Raw genomic sequence first — 18,473 nt, forward strand, 5'->3', positions numbered from 1 at the left:
CACTGATACTGATACTTGTGATAAGTAGGAAGAAACTAAGTGATCAGATCAATTATTATAAAGAGTACTGAGCATCTACCATAAGCCAAATATAATTCACTGTGTGTGTGTGTGTGTGTGTGTGTTGGTGAATGGGCAGGAGAAGGGAATGTTCTACTAGCTAAACTCAAGGGAGTTACACTGTCAAACTGATCACGGGAAGAAGAGAAGAGCTAGCTAGATAAACCATATCAAACAGGATGAACAAAAGTAACACTGTACCTGGTTTGAGATGGTAGAAACTGCTGCTGCTGGAATATTGGCAATAGCAGATGAAGTGGATATCAGGTTGGTATTTGTGCTTGAAGCTATAAAATTGAAAGTGTTGAAAGATACTAAAGATATTATATAAAAGGCTAAAAAAAAATTGAAAATACATTCTGTCCTAAGTAAACAGATCTACAAGGAGAGAAAAACATTGGCAAAGGAAATAAATACTAGATGCTGGTTTTGCTCTTTTGCAGGCCATACCTTAATTTAGACTTGATTAGAAATAAAACAGTTCACACATTTTCTTGTTTCAGCTTAAGTCTTCAATTATTCCTACTAAAGCCCTAGAAGGATACAACACAATGCACTGGTTCATACTAATGATTCCAATGAAGTCAGAAACTAAACCAATCACTCTAGTCCATCTTCTCTGGCAGCTGTAAAATTACTCACCTGCAGTATGACCTACTGATACCAGTAGAAACAACAAGAGCTCTGGTAAATCCACATGTAATTTCTACTATGATATTTACTGCCACCTGCCCCAAATTATGCCTTTTCTGATGCAATACAGCTACTCTGAGAAGTTGAGGTGGTTCTCCAAATTCTAAAGTGCTTTGAGTTGCTTCAACAAACACTATGCTCTGGCCTTTAATGATTTCACCTACGAGCCTGGAAAAACCTGGAAAATATTAAGCATCATTCTGGCCGGGTGTGACAAGTATTTGCCACAGTGACTTTTTTCAGGTGGACAATGTAGGTGAAATTTTGAGGTACTGCTCTTGAGCGCCTCTCCTTCACTCACCATAAGCACACATGGTTTCTACTTACAGTCACACACACCATCAGGCAGACCAGATTATCTGACTACCCATCTTATTAGTGACAAAGTCCTCTAGAGGGAAAGCTATTAGGAAAACCTCCGGGTAGGGAGTTCCCGTTGCAGCACAGCGGAAATGAGTACCCACAAGGATGCAGGTTCGATACTCAATGGGTTAAGGATCCAGCATTGCTGTGAGCTGTGGTGCAGGTCACAGACACGTCTCAGATCCCACATTGCCGTGGCTGTGGCATAGGCAAGCAGCTGCAGCTCTGATTTGACCCATAGACTGGGAACTTCCATATGCCACATGTGTGGCCCTTAAAAAAAAAAAAAAGTGCAGATAGTCAAATGCAGCAGAGACTTAAGGGTATTGGCCAAAATCATAGGGAATTTTTATCCCTTTCTCCAAGGGTACTCTGCTTAGAAGAACACTTAAAAGAGACTGAGATAAATTAGATATAAGGAACAACTACTGCTGCAGCCCTAGCTCTCAGAAGAACTTGGGACAAATAAAGGAGTAATTTGCCCACAGTCGAGAAGTTAAAGGTAGGTAGTCAAAATGACAACTAGGATCTCCCAATTCTTCATCCAGTGCCCTTGCCTAAGAGTCAGTGGCTGAGCTAGGGATCAGACCTCCTCACTATCCAGGGAGATTTTCATTTCCATAGTACTTCTTCCCCCAGGTAAACTGAAGGATTCTTATTTACTTTCTTAAACCCAACAACTAAATGAAATAGATTTTTTTAAAAAAATTTTTTTAGCTTTTTATGGTCGCACCAGCAGCACATGGAGGTTCCCAGGCTAGGGGTCTAATTGGAGCTACAGCTGCCGGCCTATACCATAGCCACAGCAGCGAGGGAACCAAGCCGCATCTGCAACCTACAGCACAACTCTCAGCAACGCTGGATCTTTAACCCACTGAGAGAGGCCAGGGATCGAACTCGCAACCTCGTGGTTCCTAGTTGGACTCGTTTCCGCTGTGACATGATGGGAACTCCTGAAATAGATTTTATAATGTTATAGATGATATTTTCTTCCTACCAATATTTTCCCCCCTAAGGGGAAGTCACTGTATATAAACTAGATGACTCTAAGTACTTTTTAATCATTCTTTGGGAAAAGAATTTTGGGTAGATTCCAGATCCTATTACCAGTACATTATGCCAGGCAGGCCTGCCGGTTGAACACAGGTGATTTAATGTCCGAAAGAAAATGAAGACTTTATTTAATCTCTTAAGTTTATTTCTCCCAGCAAAGTCCTTTTCTTTTTCTTTCTTTTTTTTGCTCTTTAGGGCCGCACCTGCTACATATGAAGGTTCCCAAGCTAGGGGTCAAATCAGAGCTGCAGGTGCCAGCCTATACCACAGCCACAGCAACGCCAGACCCTTAACCCACTAAGCAAGGCCAGGGGTTGAACTCACAACCTCATGGTTAATAGTCGGGTTCGCCTCCGCTGTGCCACAACAGGAACTTCCTTCTTTTTTTTTTTTTTTTTGCAGAGTCCTTTTCTAGCTCAATTTTTCTTTAGTCCTAGTCCTAGTGTACACTCCTCTTTTTCTATACCTTTAATTCTGTTCTACCTTAATAATTTATAAATGGTTACAGGTACAACTTATTCATATCTGAACTCCACACACAGGGAAAAAAGGTTACTCTAACCAAAAAGGTAGTTTTATAAATTTACTAATTTTCAGATCACTTACTGAAGTAGTCTGAAGGTAAAAATGTAGACCTTACAAACAACTGGCCACATACTCTTATTATCCCTGACAGGAAGTTTAATGACTTGATCAGCTAGTTGCTGATACCAAGTTTCTTATCAAGTACTATACTAAAAATCATAAATTCCTCTCAGCAATAATGGCTTCTATTACAGGAAATGTTAATCTGCTAACCTACAAAGTTGATAGGGCTTGGACTTCCCTGGTGGTCTAGCAGTTAATGATTTGGCAATCTCACTGCTGTGGCATGGGTTGGATGCTTGGCCCAGGAAATTCCGCATGCCATGGGTGGGGCCGGAAGGAAGGAAGGAAGGAAGAAAGAAAGAAAGAAAGAAAGAAACTTTATTAGGCTCAATAACACTTTCTTCTTTCTCCAGCTTAATTAAATTATCTCTAACATGTGCCACCCATTCACTGACTTACTCATTCATTCTTTCATTCATTCATTCTGTAAACCAGGGTCTACTACATGCCCAGAAACTGTTCCAGCCACTAAGGAATAGAGCAATGAACAAAACAAAGTCCCTCCCCTCATGGTGTTTAAATTCTAGAGATAAAAGTTAGATGACAATTAAATAAATATATTTTTTTATGCTCTTGTAACCAGCACTGAACCCAAGGTAAACTCATCTAAAAATGTACAAAATCACAAAAATGCCCTACCCTCCATACGACTAGACTAAAAAGCCAGGCCCCTCAAAAAAAAAAAAAAAGTACTGCCCATCCTACCCAAATATAAATGTGTGCCTTAGCAACAAATTCAGTTGCAGATTTAAAAGAACAAAAGCAGGAGCAATAAAATATGCAACAAAAATAAATTCAGAGGATCTAATAAAACTCAAGTGGTAACTCCTACAGATATATATCTGAAGACTGTTAGGTCTCCAAAGCTAATGGCATGGCCATTTGTTTTGGGATAGTTCCCACTCCTATTCTGACATTTGAGGTGTGAAATTATAGAAAGACGAAGCTTCTGAGAACCATGCCCTACTAGCGGTCCACCTGAAACAGTCAATATACAGACAGCTCTAGTCAGAAGACTATGGTTACAGAACTGTGAGAGGCACAGTTGAGTTTAGTGCCAAAGCTTAATGGCACACAGAAGTTGGTGCAAAATTTTGTTTCTACCCAGCCTTCTAATTTTATATGTTTGTCTCCACCACCCTTGCTTACCCCTTTGCTTTCGAGTTACTCAAAATAAGAGAGGATCCTTCTCTCACTCGGACCTTTGTAATGTTGCTCTTTCTGCCTGTTCTCCCTGGCCCATCCCTCTTGCCCTCCCAGCAGGATGGCTCCTGCTCAACATGTCTATTCCCACAGAGAGACGCTCTGACTCCTCTATTAAACCTAACCGCTTTCTTGTTTTCCCAATCACAACAACCAACTCTTTTCTCCTTTCAGAGCACTTTTCAAAATCTATTTATTTACTTATTTGCTTGTTTTCTGCCTCCCCCACTACTCTATAAACTCCACGAAGACAGAATCTTACTATCTTACTTATTACCTCCAACATCTAGCAAAGCACCTGGTATAAGGTAGGTAATGCTCAATCAGTACTCATGGGATTCATGAAAAGCATGTCAAGGTTATCAAAAAACAAGCAAAGTCTAAAAAACTACAGTCAAGAGAAGCCTAAGGAAACATGATGATCAAATGAAAGGTGGTATCCTGGATGGGATCCTGGAATAGAAAAAGGACATCAAGTAAAAACTAAAGAAATCTGAATAAACTATGGATTTAGTTAATAATAATGTACCAATATTGATTCGTTAATCATAACAAACGTTCCATTCTAATGTGAGATGTTAATAACTGTCTGCAGGGTAGAGGGATATTTAATTCTCTGTACTATCTGCTCGATTTTTCTATTAAGCTAAAACTATAATAAAAAATAAAGTCTATTAAAATACAGAACAAAACAAATCTCACAGTCAGTGAAAGACTATTGTGTGTTATCAACACAGAGCCCAAAGACATTCACTGAAGGTCAATATGGGTTAAAATTAATTTTGAAATTTCTGAAATTAATTTGCTACTTGAATTTTAATCACTTAAACCACTTGAACTGAAGAAAATAACCAGAGATTGGGCAGTTACAGACAGTCTAGGAAAAAATATAAAGCTAAATCTATTTAGTCAAAGGGTTTTCAAGAGCACTGAAGTATAAAGAAAAGATTTTGATCAGAGATGATCAAGCCAGAAGTGGAATTTGCTTTCTGAGGTAATTTCCCTATTAACCTCTGCAGAGAAGATGGGTTATTGTCAACTGCTGAATGCTTCTGGAGGGGATGAGGGGACACTGCTGTTTCGATCACTTAAAAAAAAAAACCAAAACAATGCTCTGTGTTTTTATCTGTGGAATGCTGGGTAATTTACACAGGGGAAGATGAAGCTCTGGAGAGCTAAGACTCATTATCCATGCTAAAGGAAATGCAAAGTGGGAGTGAGGGGAGTGATAAAGATCAAGGCGAATTCAGGTAATTCAGATGTGCCAATGATACTCCTATTTCAGCCCATTATACTCCATTTAGCCCATTATTTCACCTTGTTTTCTACCAATTTTATCTCAGAATAAATGGCAAAAATCGATAACTTGATGGTTAACTTCTGCCTTAATTTTTACCCTCTGCTAAAGTTCCAATGAACAATATAATGGGCCAATAGGTTAACCAGGAAAAGGAAGGAAAATGAATTTAAATATTTGCTAGAATAGGTTCTCAATTATGGCAGTTGATATTGATACCATAACTTAAATATTGAAAATCATAAATACTATACACATGTGCTGGGATCAGACTGCCCAGCTTACATCCTTGACTTATTTATGAACATGTGTGAACCAAATCCATAAAATGAGATTAAACAGTACTTCCCTCACAGGTATATTATGAAGTTACATGAGTAACACCTATCTATTGCTAAAACAATGCTAAGCAGATAATAAGCACTTAATAAATACCAACAATGATGATTTATTAGCACAATGGAGGAAACTGAGTTCATCAATCTAAAGGGAAAAATGTACTAAAAGGTAACAAATTAGGATAGAGGTTAATGAAATTTAAAGGATATCTCCATGACTCTTTTAAAGCAATGGGTCTTGACCCCATAAGGCGGTTCCTCTTGGTTTATAAGGATGGAGAAGTAAGCATAGCTATCATGTTTCTCAAATTCAAGATACAACCACAGAGGAGCAGTGATTCTACACCCTGGGAGAAGGTTATTAATATTAAAAAAAGGTAACTCTTTGCTTTTCTTTCATGACCTAAGTGTAGTCATCCAGGATAAATCTGTTTAGGAGGGACCTGACTAATAGATTTGGCTGTAGTTGGATTCCAAAGGCCTACCAATCTAGAGAAACACTTTATAAAAATGAAAGGAGGTAGAGGTGAAGACAAAGTCATACTCTTGAGTTTTTTCCTCCTGGTTTGTTCCTATTTTAGAAAGAAAGAAGGGGGAGGGGACAAACAAAGAATGAAGAATAATTAAGAAAAGAGGAAACTCAGTAAACAATAAGAGATAAAGGTAGCTCAGAGCAAGGTCTTAGGAATGTAAAGACCACTTCTGTTCCCAATGAACGAAGAAAAAGTAGTTCTCAGTCATTTTACTGAAGACAGTTAAGACTGAAAATCAAAATATTTTGTTTAATATATCTTCATCAAAACATTTTTTTCATCATCAAAGTTCATCTCTTAAGAATACCTCAGACCAGTTTTTGCTGTCCTACCCTCACCCCTCTAGCACCATTTTATAAGGAATAATATTTAAAAGCTGGGAGCAATCAGGAGAAAGGAGGCAGATGAGAAGCCAAGTACATGGACATTAATTCCCAGTCTGGAGCAATGACAAATTCTCGGCATTGGACATGGAAGGGTGGGAATTAACTCAATAGCGCCTTTTGAGTTTCTCTTCATTCCTAATAGTCCTATAGTAATAATTCTAACATTTCAGAGGAAAAACTCAGGAAGGCAGAGATGTTTAGAGTTCAAGCTTTAATGCTATACTTTTAATCATGAAATAGAAACAAGACAACTTTTTGAGCAAGAAAAGTGCTCTCACCACAAAGTAGTAAGTGAAGGTGGAGGTATCACAAAACCACAGCAGAAAAGAAGCATTCATCTCACATTCCATTCTATTTGGACTTCACATAAAAGAAGTCAGCAAAGTTCTAACCTATGGAGACTTTTTCTCATTTATAGGACAAAATGCTACTGAGAACAGACTAAAACAAAATCAGACAGGTTTACTGGATACCAACATGCAAAAGGAGAGTCTTCCATTTTATTAAGCAATTCACAATCAAAGGCTTAAACTGCTTACGAACCACAATCTTTGGTTCCAGTTGGCCTAACACAAAAAGCATGCACAAATGCAAATATCCTGTATTACCTATGTCTGGAGATATAGGTAAATTAAAAAAAAAAAAAAACACAACAATAATTAAAAAAAAAAAAACAAAAACAAAACAAAACACACACAACCATGCCTGTTTACCTTGAATGGGATAAGAATAATGTGCTGGGCTTGGCTGGCTTGTGGTTAACCCTGTAGTGCAGGTAAGAACACTGTGTTGACTTGGAGATGGAGTCTGAATTAAACCACTTTCAGGTTTCATACCTGGCCACAATGCACCTGAATCAGATAAATTGGACCAATTACAAACAATACACTGGGACTGAGAAGCATGGTCATGCTTTTAAATATCAGCCAGTAGATTTAAAATCTAAATCTTAAAACAGAAATTTGCTTGTAAGAGAAAATTACTGACTCTCCTACTCGTAATATAACACAAGCAAATACGATTTCAAAGAACTGGGGAGGAGAGCCATAGAAACAAAAATCCTGTCAAAAACTCCAATAGTGATATGTATAGCAGTTCACTTCATTGGTTGGGGGAAATTGATCAGGATTCAGAAAAAGCTACTGACACCCAAACGTTGTAAAGAGTGCCTGATACTCACGTAGAATGATAAATCATTAATCTGCATTATCAAGGTGGGAAACATTCCACGTAAGTTTAAAATTCACTTACCCATTAAACATGCACCACATTTTTCTAAAATGTATTATATATTTCTCTGCCTTCTGAAGCTGGTTATTTTGTTACCTTTGTTTCTTCTGATTAGCAAAGACATATCTGCTTACTTTTATAAATTAAAAGCATTACAGAAATATGTAACTTAGAAAAAAAAGTCACATACAATCTCATCATCCAAAATTAACCACTATTAAGAGTTTGCATAAGAATCACTCAGATTTCTTCTATGTTTACTAATCTTTTTTTCTTTTCAATAAAAATGGGGTGTTTGAGTTCCCATCGTGGTGCAGAGGAAATGAATCTGACTAGGAACCTTGAGGTTGTAGGTTTGACCCCTGGCTTTGCTTAGTGGGTGAAGGATCCTGCATTGCTGTGGCTGTGGCGAAGGGTGGCAGCTGTAGCTCTGATTGGACCCCTAGCCTGGGATCCTCCATATGCGGCAGGTGCAGCCCTAAAAAGCCAAAAAAAGGGGGGGGGTGTTAACACGCTATTCATAATTTTCTTTTCCACATACCTCTGAGAGACATCTCTCCCTGTCAGAACATAGAAATTCATCTCACACTGACAGACATCATAGCTGTTCACTTTTACTTTTACCACCATGCTCCTGAGTGGCAATCTTTCTAAAATATACTTAAATCCTTTTCTGACTTATCAGGGAGGAAATAGTGAATATACCTTTTCTCAGAATTACTACTACGAAGATCAATACTATGCTGTGCTATGTATGTTACAGAAACATCCCCCAGAGGCTAGTGCCATATGTGAAGACAGTTGCTTAGTACTAAATAGAACTGAATTAGCGTTCTATGCTTTTTAGGTTCTGATAGCACTTTGTCTTTTGTCTGTGATCTGTCACTTCTTCACCATCTCCTGTTTCTGGCTGTATCTTTTTTTTTTTTTTTTCCCCATTTACAGTAAACTAGGAAACCATAAACAAAGCTTGCTTTGATATGAAAGCCTAAGGATATTCTTTATGAGTGAATAGTTTCTGTCATAATTTCGGCTATGCAAAAGTCTGTTTATAAATAAGCTCACTGTGCTCTGAATAGCTATGGCTGTTGAATCAGTGTAGTTCAAGCTGATAATTAGGTCCAAAAAGATTCATCAATCAAACACATTCCAGGTAAGAAATCAATACCATGGTCAGCCACAGCTTCAAATTCAATATTACCTCATTTCATTTCCTCCTAATTTGATAAGGAATTTATAGAAATATAGTGCTTTGATAATAAGGACCTCTGCTTCAAGAGACACTCAGATTATCTTGGTAAATTCAGACCTGTAGAATTTGATAAGTAAATATAAGAATAGTAAAAGGAGATGTGAATATCTTAAAAGGTTGACAGAAGGACATGGTAACTACCTAGTCTCTCTTTATTTATTTATTTTTTTTATTTTTTGTCTTTTTGCTATTTCTTGGGCCGCTCCTGGGGCATATGGAGGTTCCCAGGCTAGGGGTCAAATCGGAGCTGTAGCCACCGCCCTATGCCAGAGCCACAGCAACTCGGGATCCAAGCCGCGTCTGCGACCTACACCACAGCTCACGGCAACGCTGGATCGTTAACCCACTGAGCAAGGGCCGGGACCGAACCCGCAACCTCATGGTTCCTAGTCGGATTCGTTAACCACTGCGCCACGACGGGAACTCCTCTTTTTTTATTTTTATTTAAAAATCTTTTTTTGCCTTTTTGCCATTTCTTGGGCCGCTCCCGCGGCATATGAAGATTCCCAGGCTAGGGGTCGAATCGGAGCTGTAGCCACCGGCCTACACCAGAGCCACAGCAATGCGGGATCCGAGCCACGTCTGCAACCTACACCACAGCTCACAGCAACGCTGGATCCTTAACCCACTGAGCAAGGCCAGGGGTCAAACCTGCAACCTCATCATTCCTAGTCGGATTCATTAACCACTGTGCCATGACAGGAACTCCTCTAACTCTTTTTTTAAATTGTAGTTAATTTGCAATGTTGAGTTAGTTTCAAGTGTACATCAAAGTGATTTATATATAAAAATATATAAATATCTATTCTTTTCAGATTCTTTTCCATTACAGGTTATTACAAAATATTGAGTATATAGTACCCTGTGCTACACAGTAGGTCCTTCTTGTTTACCCATTTTATATATAGTGGTGTGTACATGCTAATCTCACTCTCAATTTATCAAACTCTTAAAGCATAAAAAAAGTCATATTCTTTTCTCACTTACTAAACACATGAAATAACTTATTTGAGGGGATTAAGGAATATCAACATCTCTAGCATAAATGAGGAAGGTTGGCCCCCCTGCTTCTACCCTTAGTTCATAATGTTTCAAAAGTCTTGTCCAGGTAAACCACAGACAAACTCCTTGCTACGGCTGACATTTTACAATAAAAATATTTTAGAATGCAGTTTTTAAAACATTTAGGATGAGAAATTTGAATGTCACTACTAAGAGTCCTGATGGCTATCACATTTTTTAGGAACAACTTGCCATTTCAATGACACGGTAACTTTCAGATTTATTGTTAACTGATGTGATTTTTTTCCCCCCAAACAGGTTCTAAACTCAAGACACCTGAGGTGTTGGACTTGTGAACATGTTTATTATTACACTGGCTTAAAACACTATCTTGCTAATAAGAATAGAACTGAGGGGGTTTTGTGAGTCTCATATTTAGTATATATTTTTAAAAATTCCAAAATGTAAAATTTCTATAAACTGGTCCTTCATATAAGGTCAAAAATTAGTGTAAAATGTTCAAGAAAAGTAGGGGAAGTAGCTAGTTTTGAATGTTTTGGGCCAGAAACGAGAAGTAGATATTTATTACTATTTCATGAAGAATAGAATAAAAGACAATAATGGCTACTGCCTCCAGTGTCATTGTTAGTCCCGCCTTTTTTTTTTTTTTTTTTTTTTTTTTTGTCTTTTTGCCTTCTCTAGGGCCGCTCCTGTGGCATATGGAGGTTTCCAGGCTAGGGGTCGAATTGGAGCTGTAGCCGCTGGCCTTTGCCAGAGCCATAGCAACGTGGGATCCAAGCCGCGTCTGCAACCTACACCACAGCTCATAGCAATGCCAGATCCTTAACCCACTGAGCAAGGCCAGGGATTGAACCCACAACCTCATGGCTCCTAGTCGGATTTGTTAACCACTGAGCCATGACGGAACTCCAGCCCTGCTCTTTTAAGTATATAAACATCTTCTTTCAAAAGCACTCTTCCCAGAATTCCAAGTAACATAGCATGACAAAATGATTTGATATAGAGCACTATAGCTGACAGGGAAGAAATAAAATCCTGGCTTCCTGACTCCCAATCCACTGGTATTTGCCCACAACTACAAACTTTCTCAAGTCATTTTAAGCACCAAGAGCCTGATGCAGAGCAACAGGTGGTCTAAAAATGGCCAAGAAAGTCTCTCTGACTGCTATTCTCCTGCTGCCCCACAGAGGGGTCTTATCACAAACTCTACCCAAGTTTCTCAGCACAAATACTTCACTACTGGTTAGTTACTAACCAAACTAATCTGAGCACTTCACTTTGTAGTAATACATATCAGAGTAGTGGAACTTTAGAGAAGCTTAGTTTGGTTAAGAGTTGAAGTACATGTAAATGCTAGGAAAAAACACATGAAAAAGTATCTTGTTGATTCAATAGCTCACTGGGATTGGCTTTTATAAATACTAAGTAATTTGAGTAATTTTCCTAATTATAAAATAACTAGACATATACTATAGAAAATTGGGAAAATATCCAAAGTGAAGAGAAAAAAATTGCATAGTCTCATCACACAGGAAAAAAAATACAGGCAGTTTTTTACTTTTGCATGGGACTGTGTTAAATGAAACCTGTACATACTGGAATTGTGTCCTCACTTTGCATGGTTCCATGGTAACTGGTATCAAATCTGTACTGCCTGTACTGTTAACATTCATTTTTTCCTACAAATTATTCATTATATACATATTTTAAAAAAATACTAGCCTAGTACATTATATTGTGTTTTCAGTTTTATATGCCGCTTTTTTTCAATTAACTTTTTTCAAGACATGAAAAATTCATTTACAGATATGATTTATAATGGCCACACAATTTTACATTCTATGAATACACTGCAATTTAACACATATCTTTCAATTCAATGGGTATGTTGTTGCATATCTTTTGCTATTATAAATAATTCTGTGATGAAAATCTTGGCAGTAAATTTTTGTGGTTATCTCTAATTAATTCCCTAGGATAAATCCTTAGAAGTGAAATTACTGAGGGAAATGGCATGAACATCCTTAAGGCTCTTAATACCTATTGTTAAATCTCCATCTCATATTGAAGTTCTTTTAAAAGAAGATAGAACAATGGCAGTTAAGTCAATCTTTTATGAGCCCCTAAAAACATAAGCACTCTTTTCCTCACCCATATTCATTCAGATTACTGGAAGTCAAACCTCTAATCTTCATTCTGCTGTCTCGCTAGATTTCTAATATTGCTCTGAAAAAATATGACCACTATCCCTTTACTTTTAAAGATTAGTCATAATATGGGCTTACTAGATTTCATTTTTTTTTCCTTCTTCAAGAGGATGAAACTTTTAAATTTCAAACAACTCAGATTAATTTTTTCATAGGGACCTAAATTTAACACTTCTGGAATTAAACAGACCTGAGTGCTTTTTTTTTTTTTCTTTTTAGGGCCACACCTGTGGCATTTGGAAGTTTCCAGGCTAGGAGTCAAACTGGAGCCGCAGCTGTTGGCCTACACCACAGCCATAGCAATGCCAGATCCAAGCCAGATCCAAGCCGCTGTGTCTGTGACCTACATTGCAGCTCGTGGGTACAGGGGATCCTTTAACCCAGTGAAGCAAGGCCAGGGATCGAACTCACATCCTCATGGATACTAGTCGGGTTCATAACTCACTGAGCCACAACAGGAACTCCAACCAGGGTGCAGTTCTAATCCCAGGCATTTACTAGTTGTATGGCTTCAGGTTAGTTACTTAACCCTTCTAAGCCTGTCTTCTCATCTATAAAAAGAGATAATGCTACCACTTACTTCTTAATGACTGTTCTGAGGATTAAATAAGAAAATCATGTAAAGTGTGAAGAACTTATTTTCAGCATACTGCTTGGCACAGTAAGCACTCAATATTATTACAATATATTATTATTACTTTACATATGTAATATACAATAATATTATTACAATAAGATTTACATCTGAAATAAAATAAGAGACTAGCTAATTTAGTTTTAGTGCTAATAGGCAACATTAAGATAATAAAATTACCAAAATCTTCACAAGAAAAAAAAGAAATGGAGTGTTTTTCTTAATTGAAATGTAGCTGATTTACAACACTGTGTTAGTTTCAGGTATATTGCACAGTGATTCAGTATTTTTGCTTTTTGTAACTTATATTCCATTATACATTATTACAAGATATTGGGTATAATTCTCTGTGCTCTACAATAAATGAAATATGTTATTAAGAAGACATATGTTAAAGCATAAGAAAGCGTCTTTTAAAAATAGTCACTTTAAAAAGTATTACATACACATACAAAAAAAGTATTATAAACATCTCTTTAAATTTTCCTTTATAAAATTTGAGAATATGCCATATCTATCATTTAAAGGCAAATTAAACTAATGAATAGTTCTCTCTGAATCAGTGATAAGAAAAATTAATAAAACAAGTTTCCCTCACCCCCAATCAGTAAACAGAAATGGATTAACAAAAGAGCCTGTTATTACCAGTATTTCTTTATAAAATAAACACAGTTTCCTTCAAGTTTTCAACAGGGGCATATTTTACAGAATTTTCTTCCTTTCTTTAATACAGGGAAATGTAGTAATGATAAAAGATACCATAATGTCTAGGACCCAGCACACGGCACTGTGCTGAGTACTCCATAATCTGAGTTGAGAGGTCTAACGGGAATTTTATTTAACACTTAACAGCAGGAATAATTAACTATTCAGCCATGTCGTAAAAGGCTTTGGCTTTCTAATACAGAATTTAAATCAACAGAGTTAAAAAAAAACAATGTGAAATACTTACTTTATATTTATTTGCTAGCCTATTATTTAGCCAGCTGTTAAAAAATCAGCTTTAATATATGCAAAAAGAAACAAACATATTTTCAGAGAGTACTGCTTCCAAAAGGGCTGCTCTGTCTTGGATGGTTAAATATATCACAAGATTTTAGTAAACTGGCTGATACTGATAGGCACTGAAGCATGGGTGTACAAACAGGGATATAAGAGCATTTCTGTTTCTCTTCACTCATGAAGTTATCAACAACAACTATCTTTAAATATAATCCCCAATTTTTATTTCTAGCAGTTATTAGGAGCCAAGGAATGCGAACAAGCCCAAAAGTAAGAAAGCTGTCACTATAATAAAAGAGTAGCCAAATAGGTCGGGACAAGTAGGAATGCTGAAATCAAAAGCAGGCAACATTCAGAATCTATGCCTATCTCTTTGAAAGATTTTTCTAATTATCGGCTAGTTTCTTTCTTTCTTTTTTTTCTTTTTTGTCTTTTTGTCTTTTTAGGGCTGCACCTGCGGCATATGGAGGTTCCCAGGCTAGAAGTCCAATTGGAGCTGTAGCCGCCAGCCTACGCCACAGCCACAAGCTGCAATTGCGATCTACACCACAGTTCTCAGGAACGCTGGATCCTTAACCCACTGAGCAAGGCCAGGGATCAAACCTGCAACCTCATGGCTCCTAGTCAGATTCGTTTCCGCTGCATCACGATGGGAACTCCTAATTATCAGCTAGTTTCAATGAAGGCTACAGAGTTATAATTTTATTAACATATTGCATATTTTAAAAAATCTAGTATTCTCTCAATTTTCTGATATTAGTTCTAGAAAAGCAGGGAAGGAGCAATAAAGTGCACTGAGCATATCTATCAGTTTACACACACAGAGAAAAACCAAAGATATTAAGTGCCCAAAGAACCTGAAACTGATTTCCAATTAATCATTCTAATTCATAGTTCATGACCAAAGAACAAAACTCTCTATGCACACGGAAAGCTGTACAAAATTGGGGGTTTCCCCTTCTAAGATGACTTTGTGGTTTAGCAGATGGCACAGGGGGAGAAGGAGAGGGAGAAACTGACAAAAAAGAAAAAAAAAAAAAAAGAAGAGAACGAGAAAACTATAAGCTATATTCTAGCTGGCTAGATTACTTGGTTTTCGCAAAAAAAAAAAAAAAAAAAAAATAACCATCTCTGTTTTGTATGAAATAAGTCAAATCAAGAGTAATTCCTCAAAGAGTTTTCAAAACTTGAAGATTCCAAGCTTTAGAGTCAAGGCATAGTATCTTGGGAATAGCTAAATTTTGGTAGATAAACAAGTGAGTATTAAAAAGTTATGAGTTTATATTACATGCATCAAATACCTTACTGGAAAATTGCATATTCAACTTCTGTCACACCTGCAACTGACCAGGTGCTCTGCCAAGAACAACCCACCTCTTAGCTTCCTGCTCAAATATGTCTGCTTCTTGGGAAAAGATGGAAGTTTCAACATTCTTAGAAAGTGTTTACAACAGGATGCCTTACCGAAAGGAGGTAGTCCATACGTTTGGGTTGCCTGAGGGTAGACAGCATAGGATTGAGACTGCTGCAGTGTTGGGTACTGAGTCTGCCCAGGATAAGCAGTTTCCGAAACAGGAACTGAGAGGATATGTGCATAAGGTCTAGGAAAGTCCAAAGAAACAAACATTTTCATGAGAGAAAAGCAGGGGAAATAGATAATACCACTAGGAGCAAAAAATCAGCAATGAGGAAACTAACTTGCCACATAAAACATCTCCTACTATGGTCAAAAAATAGAACTAGTTTTTCCTTTCCAGCTTCCTCTGTCACTTACCTAACAAACAATTTTACAGAAAATTTAAGTTTCAAATATCCTCCCAATGTCCAATCACTATGCTACAAACATTTGTGGTGTGCTACATGTAAAGACTCTATGTGAGATACAAGTATGGATTAAGCTCATTTACGCTTTATGTTTAAACGCAGAATAAAACCCTGAAACGACAGCAAACTGGAGAGAACAGGATTGGCAGCTGGCTCCATTTTTCACCTAGCCCTCTGGGCCAAACTAAAGTTCTGAGAGGGAAAGTAGGACTTGGAAGAGAGGTTGAGGTTGGCAGAGAAAAAGGAAAGCAACCTTTTTTTATTAGAAAATAGGGAGTAGGGGTGTGGCCCAATATCCCCAGATGAAGCCTATAAAATAGGAGCCATGAAACTAATATAATCTGAGAAGTCCTAGATAGAATACAGAATTGCTCCGCTGGTAGTTAAGCCAGAGTATACTGGCCACTGCTTGGTGCCGCCAACCACATCAGGTTTAGCTAGAGATTTGAATTCAACAGTGAACCTTCTGAGATTTTAAACTAGCTAGATGACCTGGTTGTTTCATCCATGGAATAAGGTGGTGTCACATTTTATGCACTGAATTTTTATTATTTATTTATTTATTTTTGTATGCACTGAATTTTAAGATACCAGTTACTTTATTTGGTGAGTTCTGCTGTACTTATAAAGCAAGAAAGTGTCATATGTACCATATAGATCATAAAAATAAAATACTGAGGCAGGGGTGTCTCAGAAAAGATTTTTTTTTTCAGCTGTGGGGGAGAAGAAAACGAAGGAAGGCTATAAAGAAGTGGTCCGTGAACTGAGCAGATTGAATGTGCAGAAACAGGAGAGAAAGGGAATTCTGGGAAAAGACAAAAACTCTGACAAAGGTACAGAGGAGGAAAGAAAGGGCTTCATCCTTCAAGGAGCACAGATTACATTAAGGGAAATTATATGAAGACAGACAGCAAAGACCTTGGATATCAGGCTGTAAGTGTTCAGACAAATCTGAAATAATTGGCAGTCACTGAAACTGTTGAGCAATGAATGGCAAGATCAGAACTGTTTTTAATAAAGATTAGTTTGATATTGCTTTGTAAAAGGGATTAGAAGGGGGGTACTTGAAAGAGGCAGTTAAAAATACAATGGTTTAGATAAGTGGTAAGAAGGTCTCTGCATTTAGAAGGCATAGCTAATAAGGTGTCCTAAATGCAGCAGGTATATAAATATTTTGCAAATGAATGAATGGATGAATTTCAAATACATGATATTCACATCTTAGTAAACTTTAAAAGACTAAATTTGAAAATTTCTATTCTTCTTAGCCAGAAGACCAGGAAATAGCTCGCACTATAGTTGTTAACCACATCATCTGGGAATGATTAAAAATCTTAGTGACTTCAAAAAGATTAATCTTCAGATATGATAAAGATCATAATAACCTTTTTCATACAGTTTCTTTATAGCTAAATTATTCTCTTATCTTCTTCATAATGATCTCAGAGAACCGGATAAGTTATTTCATAGAAGATGACGACCACATGAAAATGTCTGGCCCAAGGATGTGATTAGTTTTAATACCAGATTAGAATTTGGGGAACTCATTGTGTTCACTTTTCAGTTAGCTTATTTTTTAACTGATGCAAAATTCAAGTGGTACAAATGGGCACAAAAAGGAAAAAGCATTCTTTTTCAACAGCCACATAGGTATCGCTCTTCTCTGTTACCAATTTCTTTATGTATCTTGCCTATGTAAGCACATAAGAATTTGTCCTAGGTTAATAAAGCACACTTGTATCTATCTATGTATACAGGCTCACTCTTTTTTTTAATTTAATGATTTTTATTTTTTTCCATTATTAGACTCATTCTTCATCAATGCACACTTGGTAGCTTGGTATACACACTGTTTTGCACTTATTCATCTTAGAGATGATTAACTTAATGGATCTTAAATGCTGATATTACCTCAGGAGGCCCAAAATATTGCCTCCTAGTGACTTCAACCCACTAAATCTATCTAACTTCAGGCCTATTTCTACTCCAAGGACACTCCTAAATCAAGAAACTGAAGAGAGATTTCAGGCTGAGCCTGGCTTTAGCTTTTTCAATTGATCTATTGAAGTTGAACAGAGAGAGAATGATCAGAAGTCAATCAGTGATACGCTTTAATCACTAATGGTATTTTGCACTTTCAGTGCCTATTCATTTCCATTGAGCTCCTGTGTAACAGTGATCTATTCCTGACAACCATGTACTTTTTAAAAGGACATCACATAGACTCTATAATTAGAGGGGATAAAAAATTGAAGTAAGGACAGAACGAACAAGAAAGGTGAAAATTAGTTAAAGGTTAATGACTTTAATATTGTTAAATTTTGCAATGAATCTAGATAAAAAACATATAGATTCTTGAAATAATTGTTCAACTTACTTCGTAGAATACATTTGTGAGGTATAATCATTGGATGAGCGAGGGATGTAATCGGTGCATGTCATAACTGAAAGAAAGATATCACCAGGTAGAAAGTTAGAACATTTCAAAAACAAAATGGGAAATTTCCACGTCTCACTGTATATTCTTTCAAACTAAGTAACAGAATACAGCTGGGATGTTAGATTTTTAGAAAGACAATGCAGTAGGAAATAACTCACTCTTCTAGTAACGGGTGTGTAGACTTCTATAAAAATAAAAACAGCTGGAATGCAAGGGGTGTGGAAAAGAGCTGAAGGTTGGCACCAATTGATCTCTGCCTTCAGCCATCACTGCTCTAAAACCATAGA

The 18,473-nt window shown here is 37.0% G+C and overlaps 1 protein-coding gene across 5 annotated transcripts in view; it reads right to left on the reverse strand.

Annotated features, from left to right (window-relative positions):
- EYA3 (EYA transcriptional coactivator and phosphatase 3) overlaps positions 1-18,473 on the reverse strand; it is a 91,140-nt gene that overhangs the window by 32,202 nt on the left and 40,465 nt on the right. For 3 of the 5 annotated variants that reach the window (XR_014807367.1, XM_021095661.2, XM_084963571.1), the window contains exons 5-8: positions 18,124-18,190; positions 15,387-15,523; positions 7,288-7,425; positions 262-347 (exon numbers count right to left, since the gene is read on the reverse strand). Coding sequence is in view for 4 of the 5 variants with exons in the window: in XM_021095661.2 (XP_020951320.1) it covers positions 262-347; positions 7,288-7,425; positions 15,387-15,523; positions 18,124-18,190 (428 nt within the window). In the remaining variant the exon portion in view is untranslated. The remainder of the gene's footprint in view (positions 1-261; positions 348-7,287; positions 7,426-15,386; positions 15,524-18,123; positions 18,191-18,473) is intronic. The other 2 variants (XM_005653379.4, XM_084963572.1) reach the window with 1 other exon arrangement.

This window comes from Sus scrofa, chromosome 6 (genome assembly GCF_054392235.1).
Source record: "Sus scrofa isolate SSC_HxYL_T2T_F1_AM1 chromosome 6, Sscrofa_HxYL_maternal_Yorkshire_Landrace_v2.0, whole genome shotgun sequence".
NCBI classification, from domain to species: Eukaryota; Metazoa; Chordata; class Mammalia; order Artiodactyla; family Suidae; genus Sus; species Sus scrofa.